General features: G+C 45.6%; 1 protein-coding gene across 10 annotated transcripts in view; it reads right to left on the bottom strand.

Annotated features, from left to right (window-relative positions):
• The window catches only part of DST (dystonin), a 326,171-nt gene that overhangs the window by 281,162 nt on the left and 32,520 nt on the right, over window positions 1-12,489 (bottom strand). For 5 of the 10 annotated variants that reach the window (XM_068410453.1, XM_068410484.1, XM_068410470.1 and 2 more), the window contains exons 1-2: window positions 11,611-11,807; window positions 11,258-11,465 (exon numbers count right to left, since the gene is read on the bottom strand). In XM_068410453.1, coding sequence (XP_068266554.1) covers window positions 11,258-11,465; window positions 11,611-11,613 — 211 coding nt within the window. In that variant the 5' untranslated portion in view covers window positions 11,614-11,807. Of the gene's footprint in view, window positions 1-9,617; window positions 9,743-11,257; window positions 11,466-11,610; window positions 11,808-12,489 lie in introns of those variants that run through there. The other 5 variants (XM_068410492.1, XM_068410501.1, XM_068410542.1 and 2 more) reach the window with 2 other exon arrangements.

Genomic DNA, 12,489 nt, shown 5'->3' with positions numbered 1-12,489 from the left:
ATGTGCAAGTTCGAGTACTGAAACCAAGAGCTGAAGAAATACAATAATTTCAAAAGAAGTGACACTGTTAGTGTCTGTCCCCTGGGCCACCTCCTCCCTCAGCACTTTCACTGAGAGGGATTAAACTCCACACTTGAAACGCTCTCACAGTAGGACACCAGCGCATCAGTACATGACCTGAGACTCAAGTCCCAGTCAGGCTTTATCCCGACTCTAGGAACTCGAGCTCACAGCAGGAACAAGCACATGGGCATGTAGCCTGAGAAATCTCATTCCACACACGTGTATTTTTTACATTTGATTACGATAAGGAAAAGCTCAAAGGTTTCTTTACAGCTTGAACTACAGTTCAGGGAGTGAAGCCTGTGCTGCTGTCTAGGACTAGAGCTAGTGCTCTGCTGGTGCTCTCCGCTCCAGAGGCGGACAGGAGGAGATGGGAATCATGGTCTCCTCTTTTCTCACCACAATTGGGAAGGTACCAGTCTGAGGAGGAAGTGTGATTCACTATGCAAGTGTGACCCGCAAGAAGCCCCTCAAAACAAGACCATCAGCTGTCTGCACTTTGTAGGTACAGGCCCACAAGGAATCCAACCTACAGCTAAAATCTAACTTGAAAGCGATGGAGAAAAGAAAAAAGGGGAACCAAGGGTAGAGTAACAGGAGTCACACTGTATCTTCCAGATGCTAAGAACAAAGCCTTACTTTTTTGTAAAAAAAAGCTTTCCCCCTACCCCCGACTTGAGGTATTTCTTAGTAGGAACACAGAAGTGGACATGCAACCTTCAATGAAGAAGTATGACCTGAAGGCAGCAAATGACAGAGGATCAGAGGTGGGTAGACCCAAAAAAGCAGACTCATTTGGGAAACGCAAAGAAAAAATCCAACATCCAGCAAATCGTACAAAGGTCCATCAACATTTTAGTCATACATCTAAATCTCCAACAGACCGTTCACAACGTTGGTCTCTGAAACGCCTACAAAAATCTAGGCATCTACAAATTCAGAATACATTTCATGCTTAGAATAAAGATGATCCCCCACCTTCTAATGTTATTTAATCAAATCCAGACATTTGGTATTAAATTGCAAATTATTGCAGACACACGCATGCTCTCAAAGTGTAAACTTAATTCTTTAAATTCTCTTGAGTATTATGCGGTTCCCAAAGCCAAAAAATGATTCAGTATGACAGTCAAAATATCAAGGCATAAACACATATTGTTTCTAGGACACTAATGTAATCTTTATAAATTAGATTATACCTTAAGATTATAAATGTTTGATGCTGCAAACTACAGATAGCTGCTCAGTGCTACTGTAAACCCACTTTAAACAGCATGTGAGATGGCTGGACTAATTCAGTGTAATACAAGATCTGAAGAAAACGTGTATCTGTGAGAAAGCAAAAATAAGCGTACAATTTAAGCAGAAACACATAATGCTTACATGAATCAATTTGATCAATTTGTAATAGAAACAAGCAGAAAATTAGAATTTGGGCTGATGTTCTGAGAGGTAGGTTAGATCTTGCCGCACAAGGAGTGTACGGTCTTTATTAACAAGGAATCTATTTTTAAAAATTGAAACAGAACAATGCAAAAGTATAATTTTACCATGCTCAATAGGATAAGTAATTTCATCAAGGGACCTAATCAACTTCGGCTTTCTTCCTGTAGCTCATGTGTGTCTGTTGTTCTCTCCTTTAAAGAGTTACAGAGCCAAACGCTGCTTTAACTCTACTGTAAACTGCACAGCAACAAAAGTTATCTGCAAAGAACAAAACCAAAAACCTACCCAAAACCATAACAAATGTTTCTCAGCAATTGTTTTGTTAAAAATTGAATGAAGAGGGTAGAAGTCATAAAGCCTGAGAAAAATGTTTGCTCTACAATACAAAGAAAATTTCAGTATGTTTGAAAATGGCCTTTTAAAATCCTTTATTTCTAAAAATTACGATTCATTCTCCTCCAGAGATTTCATACCTAAAACCTTTCAAAAACTGAGTTGTAAAAGCAGAACTAATCTGTAATGCATGGTATTATAATGTAGTTTCCAGCACCAGTTTATAATCTGAATCTGTCACTGGGAAAGAATTTCACAGGCACAAACAGCTGTAGAGCACCTAATTTCTATCAAGTCATTGGGGATAGCAATCAAATTGCTATGTGTACTTTTGAAAATATCCTACCCCGAAACCAGAACTACCTTAGCAACAATACCTTATTCCCAGAAGCTATGTACGACTCCACAGCAGTGGCTTCTCCAGATAAATGCTCGAGTCATTTCCTGATTTCTAGGACATAATGTAAATCCTTTGTCTCTAGATTAAAAATTTATCTAAAGGCAAAGTAATTTAAAGCATTAAATATTTATAAACGTCAATAGCTAAGTTCCTGCCTCCTACCAAAATTAACAGAAGTTTTGTTTGAGTAAAAACCACAACACCACAAACGCCATTCCTCTCTCGAAAAAGCTCTTTTGCTAGAACTGCTCAGGATGCTTTAGTATTATTATTATTACTGTAAAACGTCTGTCCAAATGACCACGCACATTTTCTAATGCTGCTTCTACTGTTCCTAAGCGACCTTGTCACATGAGGGACACCCAGACTGTAACCTGATCAGGCAGAAGAAAAGTCTGCAAGCAGGATGCCAGGATACCCATTTCAGTACCCAGCAAAAGACTTTTGGAGACTTCTCCATTCACCTATAGTCTCATCTGCAAATTGCCTGAAACATGCCTCTGAAAGATGTATGAAGAGTCAGACTTTTATCTGTTTTATGAACTAAAACATATACACGTCTCTCTAACACCAGTATAGAAGGGCTCTACTAATTTTAGATCCAAGTGGTGCAAAGTGTCATAGCTGTCAGATAGCTGGATACCTGAACCTCAGGCCAAACTAATTTAGTTTTCCAACACAATCAGGCTATGAACCCCACTTAGTTGCTGATCTGTATTTATATGCATTGTAGAACACATTATTAAATACTGGAATTTCACGTATTAACTATGAAACTGAATGATGAAAATATATTTAAAAGCAAAGCAAGTTCAAAAGGGCCATGCGGCTGTAATCAAGAGCAGATTTTGGCCTATGCTACTGAAAAGCCCATCAGAGGCCTAATCCTCCTTCTCTTACAGAAATAGTTACACTAATGGTGTAATTGCAATGTGCAGAACTTAACCCTCAATATATTTGCCTAGCATCTTTGTCCTTTCACAGATTTATTTTTAGATATTGTCAGTTTGTTTAAAATGTACAAAATCCAAAAAATTGATAATTACACTCCACAACAAAACAATGTACTCCCCAGGTATAGTAACACTAAATCCGGAAACAAACTTACTTGCTTTTAATGTAGCTAAGGCCAAATTCGAATGCCCTAAAGGATGACTGATTTCAGCAGGAGTATGCCTGATTAAAGGCTGAGCTATTCCTTGGGCCCAAATCTTGGGAGAAGGCTTGCGTGGGTGGATTTCTGAAGCCAGTGTATTCCCACAAAAGCACCAGAGTCTGCCTACACAGATCAGCTTGTAAGATCTGGCTATTAACATGCCTGTCAGGATCTGACCCACGGACTGAAGTGTCTTTGTAAGCATTGTTTCACCTGTTTGAAAGCTGGGTTGACTGAAAGCATTCAGTACATGAATATTTTCACCCACTACAGAAAATCGAGGCTTTGTCAAACTAAACGGCTTTAATGATGTTTTACAGGAAACATTTCAGGCATGCAGCAATAAACTGCATTCATATTTGACATTTACAAAACTTTATTCTTTTAAGCCTGAACTTATAAAATACTTGCACTTAACTTCAAGCATGTGAATAAGTCCATTTTTCTTTTAGAAAGCACTTAATTCCAAGTACCTGTTGAAGTTCCAGCAAAATGGAATAAATTCCTCAAATCAGGCATGTTTTAAACAGCATAGAGGAAAAAAAATGCATCATCTGGTTTTCAAGCAAAATATCACTAGAGATTAGCAAACTAGATCACAACAAACAATCAGAAACACCTCAACCAAAAATAGAAACGGAGCCAAAACAAGCCTTTTAACACAATGATGACTGAAGTCTATTTCCTTGCCCCCCAACTCCCCCTCATACTTCACCACCTCCTGGTTTTGGCCATAAAAAAAGGAATTATGGAATATTTCTGTGAGCTCTATTTAAAAGATGTTGCTGACTCAATGGGAATTGGGAAGTACCAGAAAAGCAATGAAACAGACCTTTGATCTCTGCCCCAGTTCATATACCAAAAATATTTGAATTGATGGCCAAATTCTGCCCACCTTAGTCATCCAAACAGGTATCTTTTAAAGCCATGGAGACGCAACCACAGTTTATGTATACCATCAAACTCAGCTTCAGAAACTGCTGCCCAAATCTTGGGGCCTTCACACAGACAAGCCCTCGCTGAATTGGCCAACATTCAGGTTCTTGTTGTTTTATTCCAACGAAATTAAGACCTCTTTAACTTGGCTCAAGTGAAGTGCTCACACAAGGCAAATCAGCAAGATCTGGTTCATATTTAGGATGAAACGCCCTCAAAAAAATCCGATCTCCAAGCAATCTGAAAGTGAGAACTTTCTGCTTAAAGAAGGAGGAATGTTGAAACAGAGTAAAATTGCAGGTTTTACATCCTTACATGGCTCAAAGAGTCCATTAATTTTGTCTGACTTCAGGTAGCATAAATGCTATTACGTTTCCATTCCTAATTGAAGGCATTTTCTGTTGGCGAAAATCCTTCGTTCCCGGGAGGCTAACCTGCCATAGGAAATGTGCTAGGAACAGGGGAAACAACAGTGTCGGCACACTGAAGATCTGTGCAGTGGCAAAGAAAGGATTAGGTGACCTGCAGCTGCATAATCCACACGTACCCTCCCCTAGTCAGCAAAAAAAATCTGCCCTATCTGAACAAAAAAGTGATCAATACCAAGGCTAGATACTACCAGCCCATGAAAAGAAGTGGAGAAAACCATCCAAGGTGGAAATGCCTTATATACCCTGCAAAACTTACACCTATACACCATCAGTTTTTGTTAAGCCAAAGACGAAGGAAAATAAATTTAAAGCATCTAATCAATTACTCACTCCAGTATTTGTTTCTGAGTTCAAAATCAGAAGCCCTGAAGCAGGAGATCTGATTAGTTCACAGCCCAGAGCCGAGAAGAGCAAGATTTCTGCAGGCTGTAAATTCAGGTCCTTGAGTTCAGAGCATAAATAAGGAAATTCAGACATTCACAGATTCCAGAGCCAGGAACATCTGCCATGGTCCCTCCAGTCTTTGCCCTATGAAGCCATCTCTGAGGAAGAATATCCCTGGACTAAATCTGAAACCAAAGACATTTAGGAGCCTCCAAATTCCTAAAATGCAGCAGCAGCTTCATTTTCAGATGTACAAAAAGCATTCTGAGGAAGTGGTCCTTTCCTAAAGTCTGCTCAAAGGAGCTGGATGACAGGCATCTATTTTTTTTTCTTAATCCAAAACCTGTACCCAAACAATGTCAGAAGAGCTTCACTTGACACTACTACCCTTAATCAATCATTAGAACAATGATATTACCTCTGAACCCTACACAGGCAACAAAACGCATCAGATGACCTGCTAGCTCTCATCCATCTCTATGGTCTTTTTGTTTCTCTGAATACAGAAACAGAAGTGTTTGCCATGCTTCAGCTGAATGTGTAGCATTACAGATCTTTTTAAAGCAAGAAAGAAATGCCAATAGTGAAACAGAATGTACCAAAGTTTAAACAACCCGACCTGAGTTTCACCATTCCCCAGTCCCAGACTTGCACCTCCTTCCCACAGAGGCTATGCTGCAAGCCCCGAGTACCCTCAGGAAGCAGTAATCAGGCATCCAATCCAAAGAAAACATTTATGTGATACCTCCCCCATCACTGACAGCAACTCAGTCAAGTCCCTGAATAGGAAGGCTGTATTTTTCGTGGACAGTCACGTCAAGCTCAATTTTCTGTCTAATAGATCAGTCTGCTATAGAGCCAATATCCACAGCACTAAAAGGTCTCCATGGGCGTGATAACCCTATCTATTTTAAACTTTGTTCTTACAGTCCTGTAAGCTGTAATACTTGAATAATTGTGATTTAATACTGATCTCCAATAATTAGCTCTTTTTCAGAGACAGCAATCACACAGCCATTAACAGATGTTCCCATTACAATAATGATGTCAAAGGGAGGCAACTTTGTTACATAATTGTTCAAAATCTTGCAGTAAAAGATTTGTTGCAATTGATTCTTTAAAAAATTACTACCTGAACTGAAAAATACAATCTTGGAGGGATCATATACATAAGTCTTAATTCTTGGTGTATTACTTAAGATTTATACCAGAGTAAATCTAATGAATGCTCTGTGCTTAAAGACATTGACGTTTAAAGTGGAGATCTTCAAATCTTTAATGCTTAAATAACGTTGATATGGAACAATGTATACTTACCCTATCTGATAGAGATGGCATTTAATATTTTAAAAATGAAATGTATATGAAACACTATTGAATATATTCTTATTAAAACAGTCAGAAGGAACCACTATTTACCAAGAAGGCTGCAGTTAATTTTTTAAATTTTTGTTCCCAGGCAATGGTGAGATAAAAAAATAGTGTTGCTGCTTTGTAAGTTAAGTCCTTTAAAGCCTCCTAGAGAACTCAACTATAGTTTTTGAGATAAAGTTGAACTCTGAGTTCTATTAACAAATATTGAATGATTTCTCATCTTCCTATTCAGTCACAAACAAGATGCGAAATACATCAAACATTTCAGATAAAATATACTGGGCTTTTTATTGCCACTATCACAACCAAAGCTTTGTCTTTGAACTCCTAGAGGTGCTACTAACAAAGAAGCACTTTTTTTCCTGAATAAGTAGCTTGATTCAACATGATTTCTAAATCATCTGAGATAATGTGACTTTTTTTCCTCCACCAAAACGCTTTAGAAACACTGTCAACAAATTACTACATTAATCAAGAAAAAAATACGAAAGCCAGCAACCGAGCTGCCCAGGAATCAGAAAACAACACTCTCTTCTCTCATAGCAAACAGCTCTTCTGTGCTGTCTCAGATTTAGCAAACACTTGCCTAATTATTTACTGTCACAGCCAGAGACATGGTCAGCAGATAAATAGATTCTGGAGATATATAAATACCCTGGTTTTAATTGTTACAGCAACAAGTTACTTGGTATTCACGACCTTCAAGATCCGCAGCCTACTTTGGCCGCAGAAACGGATGAAGAGTATAATTTCACTTTTCTACATTTAAAAAGGACTGCTTTTCTCTTCGTAAATCAAATGGCCCGAACGTCTTAACGATGCGGCATCGTATGATCCCAAGCCTTCCAAGACAGGCAGTGAATTTTGTACAGCTGACTCTGCTAGTTACAGTACTCAACAGCTGGGGCATAGATAATTTGGCACCCTAATAATGCCCTAGATGAATACGAGAGCATTCTGCAGACTGTAAAACAGAAAAAAAAAGAACTATTAGCATTAAAATTACGGATTGGAGCTAGTCTTAAAAATATAAAGTCAACGTGGTTTGCATTTGATTAAGAAAATCACTAAAGATGGTGTTTACAAAACTGAGAAATGGCACTCCCTCTTCAAAGCCTATATTGTAGCAATTCTTTTCTGATTAGATCAGCTCCCCTAGCAAGTCATCAGAACAACAATTGCTGTAGTGAAGTCATACTACTGGGACTTGGATGGGAAATCATGACCGGCTTGGAAACACATCTTAAAAAAGTAATGTGTTTTCCAGGTTTCCAATATATCTTAATTAAAACAAGTCCGAATCTTTACCTTTGCTCCCAATGGCTGAATAAAGTATACCTCGAGCAGCAAAACACAGCGTACCGATATACTGAATATGACACTCAAAACTAAGACAACAGACACTAAATCCTTCCAAATAATTTCAGGATTTGGCTGTCACTGAAAATAGCATGTGAACAGACCCGATGTTATCCCCACAATATGATATACTCAAATATTTCCAGAATGTGCTTTATTTCTAATAGAGATGTGAATTAGTTTTAGGAGATTATTTTAATTAAAATCCCTTTGTCACCCAATACTTAAAAAACAAATCTTTCAGTCCTTATGCTGATAAAACTCTCACTGAAATAGGGGAAATTAGGCCTAATATCTTTCTAAGCAAGTAGACAAGTTGGTATGATAACGAACCTTATTAAAGCTAAGTCTAGCAGCAAATCAAACGTAATCTAAAGCAGAATAGCAGTGCTTTGGATTACAACCAGAACACAAAAACAAGTTTTCTCAGTGTTTTCTTTACTGACAACGTAAACAGTCTACTTGCTTTAAAATTTTGCAAAAATCAGTTCAGCTACATATAATGTAATTGATGACTTAAAAAAATCAGGAGAGAATGGAATAAAGATGTGCTTTTGAAGATGATCTACTACAAACCGTAAGTATTTCTCAACTAAAATGCACTAATGCATTTCAGTACGGAAATAGTGCACATGCTCCACAGCTGCATTGGCACAATGGGCAACAGACACAAAGGAGTCATTAGTCAATACTGTTAATGACACATGAAATTGCAAGTAACACAGGTATAAAGTAGACTCGGACCTGACAAGTTCTCACGTCAAAATAACCATCTGTAGGGGTTTCATGTTCTAAAATATTACCACTAACAACCCAGATTAAATAAAATCAACTATTGGTATCTTCAAATCAAGCTGTCTTCGACGATGCCACTCCCACTCCCATCAGTGGAAACCATTTAACCAAAACCTTTAGAACTGCCTGGAAACATACAGCTGAAAAACTGCAATCCTGAAAAATAAAAATTTCAGATATAAAATCTAACCTATCTTTTCCCCAAACATTACAAAAGGACTCAGCACTGCAAATGTCAGCATATGCTGTGACATGCTATAAAAACTATTTCTGGGGTGAAGATTCCATCTAAACAGTTAACTCCATCCCTTCTTCACTTGAATTCAAATCAGACCTGTAACACTTTTGATAAGCATTTTCAGGTTTAGTATTAGCAAATGTACTGAAAAACTGACTAATTAATCATGTCTCCCAAACCATCTCTTCCATCTCGATTAATTTAAGAAAGCAACGTAATTTACATTTCTGGCAAGATAAATTTAGCTGTATACATCTCTGTTATGGATAAAGGCCCTTTTGCTGTATTTCTGTGCATTCGATGAAAACACTCAGGTGCTACACGAACTAAGACCATTCCTTGCCTGACCACAAAAAAAAAAAAAAAAAAAAAGGTCAAAATAAACTGAGGCTTTAAAGACAAATGCACATTGAAACGTAAATCATCGTGTCCGTATTTCACTCAAAAAAGATTTTTAAATACAAGAAAGTGCGTTTCACCCGCTGAGGAGACGGTATTTTTACTTATGGCAGAAGCCGCCGACGTCCGTCCTCCCCGCCAGACACCGCGCAGGGACTCGGGGCCATCGCTCTCCCCCCACGCCGGCCGCACCTGGCCGCCCCCCGGCCCGCCCTCCGCTCCGGCTGGGGAGCGCTGGAGCCCCTGTGCCCGCAGCCGCCACGCCCGGGTGCGGCGGCCCCGCTGCGGGGAGCGCTGCCCTACCTTTGTATCTCTCCAAGACATCTTCGTAGGCTTGCAGGTACTCCTGCTCCTCGGTGTAGAAATACGCGCTGGGGGAGAGGTAGCGAGCCATGACCGGGAGCTAGCCCTGCCCGCTTCCCTGCGCGTCTCCAGGCACCCAGAAGCCGGACGTCACAAGAAAAAACCCACCGGCTGGCGGGGGGGGAGGGAGGAAGAGCGGGGGGAGGGCGCTGCCAGTCCGGCCGAGGAAACGCCCTCGCCGGCCTCTCGGGTTTCGGTAGCCGCCCCTCGCAGCGCGGAGAGGGGCGGCCCCAGCCCAGCGGCGGCCGTGGTCTCCCCGCCGCAGCGCCCGGGCTCTAGCCCCATCGCCGAGGCACCGCCTGAGGGGCCGGACAGCTCTGCCTCCGCTCGGGCCCTCAGCCGCCTCCCGCCAGCCCCGACTGTTTCTGCCCCAGCCTCCCCCCGGGACGCTGAGGGTGGCGGCCGCCGGGGCGGGGACGCGACGCTTGCGGCACAGACGGGGCCGGCGGGTGCACTGTCGCCCTGCGGCGCTGGCGCTGAGGGGCCGCAACACCGCGGACACCACCGGGGGGGGGGGGCAGCGGGCAGGGACCCCGCGGACAGCCCCCGGCGCTGGCAACTGGCCGGTGCGGGACCCCCCACTACCCGGCGGCGGGGTGGGGTGGAGCGGGGCGGGGCAGGCGCGGCCCCGGCCCGGGCCCCGCCGCAGGTGTCCCCACCGCGCCTGCGCCCCGCCACCGCCTGCCGGCCCTGACCCCGGAGCCGGGCCCGCCCTTGAGCGGTCCCTCCTGCCCCCGGGCCCCCGCCCCGCCACCCTGCCCCGGGGGGCGGCAGCGAGCCTGGCCGGCGGCCGGGCTGGGCCGGCTCCGCAACCTCCCCCCCGCGGCTGCATTCAGTGGCTGGCGAGAGCCCGGTGCCGCAGAGCAGCCTCTGCTACCGCGTCCTCCGCGTCCTCCGCCGCCCCCAACAGCGGCGTTAAGATGCGTTACTCTGGGAAATGGGTGTCCCGGGAGAGGACCCACGGAGGCACACGCAAAAGGGTGGGGGGAAACCGCGGTGTCCCCGGGGAGCACCGAGGACCGTCGTCTCTTCTCGGGATGCATTTTCAAGCGGTTTCCAGCTTTCGCCGGCGAGAAGCAGACCTCCGCCCTATTTTCGACATCTTTTGTCGCCGGGCCTCGGACCAGCGCCCGCCCGCGCCTCCGGCACATCGGGCAGCGCCGTCCCTGTCCCTGTGCCCCTCGAGCGCAGCCCCGGCCCCGCACGGACAAAGCCCGGCGCACCCCGCGGGGCAGCATCGGCCGCCTCCACCGCGGCCTCTCCCCGCGCTGCGGGCGGCCCGGCGCCGCTGCCACCCGGGGAGACGGCGGGCTCCCGGGGGCTCCCAGCCGAAACGCCGGCACCAGCTGCAATGGCAACGCTGCTGCTGCAGCCCCGCGCCGCGAATGCGTTTTCGCATGCAAGTTTAATGGGCGCACCTGCGCCTATTTCGGCTCGCTTTCCCACACGCATCAATTCACCCGGCCGGAAAACGCGGCCAAAGAGCTTAGTCACCACCCGGAGGGGCCGCGTTCAGAAAGGCAAGGGCCGGGGGTCCCTCTGCCCCCCACCCTCCCCGTCACCCCCCGGCCGCGCCTTACCGGCGATGCGCAGCACGGCCCTCTCGGCGGGGTCCAGCACGGAGCCGCCCTGGATCTTCCGCTTGGACCGCTCGTGTTTGGGCAGGTTCCAGGGCAGCGTGTCCCCCGGCGCCGGCGACACCGTCCCCGACCTCTGGCTGAGGTCCTCCTCGTCGGAGAAATCGGCGGAGGATGACATGGAGCATCGGTAGGACGCGTTGCCGGAGCTCTGCACGGGGAGACAGACAGACAGGGTGCGTGGGGAGCAGCTCAGGACGCGGGGCCTCCGGTAGCACCGGCGGGTACCCGCCCCGGCGTGGCGTGGAAAAGCATCTCACGGGAAAAAGAGGGTCGGGGAGAGGGACGCCGCTCACCATTGCCGTGAATTTAGGGGGGAAGAGGGGTGCGTGTGCGGAGCGCCGAGGGTGATCCTCCCAGGGATAGCCGGTCTTTAGTGGGTTTGCATTTGCAGGGATGGATGGGGCGAGCCGTGGCCTGCGGCTGGGCAACCAGCTCCCAAATGAGCCTCCCGCTTCCCAACAATAAACCCAGCAGCAACAACAACCAGGAAAAAAAAACAACCTTCCGGGCTGCAAATCGGTAGCGTTTGGCTCCCCCGCCAGGACGAGGGACAGATTTGCCGTCACCCAGCTGCCGGTGACATCGCTCATGTAAATCCGCCTCTGGGAAAGACCCACGCCCGCGGGCAGCCCACGCCGGGCTCTTTGTTACCGCCCCGCCGGGCCCCCTCCTCCTGCGCCGCTCTCCCGGGAGTGGCCCGGCGCCGCCGGCCGGCGGGGAGGGACGGAGGGAAGGAAGGAAGACGACTTCTTAGAGCAGCCCCTTTGGGTAGCGGGGCACGACAGGCGGCTTTCGGTCACGCTTTGCCAAGACGGCTTCGGCAAACGGCTGGTCTCGGCTTACAGACCATACAGACCTTCAGACTTCCCAGCCACCCAAAAAAGAGAGCTTCCAGGAGCGTAAATGAGCACTGATGCAGTGCAGGGACAGGACTGCTGCCATTTCTGACTCCCCTGTTTAGGGTGAAGTGGGAAACGGAGAAGTCTGAACGACAGCATTTCCATACCACGTTGAGAATTTAGGATACAGTGTTATACACAGGTTATCAAGGCGTGATGGGGGGCAAGGTGCTATTTCTCTTCCTCTGCATTTTCTGATTGGAGAGACTTGTGGTTTCCCCAGGGCACCTGACTAGAAAACGATGGGTTTGATTTGTGATTTCATGTGGGAGC

The sequence above is a fragment of the Nyctibius grandis genome, chromosome 1 (genome assembly GCF_013368605.1).
Source record: "Nyctibius grandis isolate bNycGra1 chromosome 1, bNycGra1.pri, whole genome shotgun sequence".
Classification (NCBI taxonomy): domain Eukaryota; kingdom Metazoa; phylum Chordata; class Aves; order Nyctibiiformes; family Nyctibiidae; genus Nyctibius; species Nyctibius grandis.
This window is presented reverse-complemented; position numbering and strand designations above follow the sequence as displayed.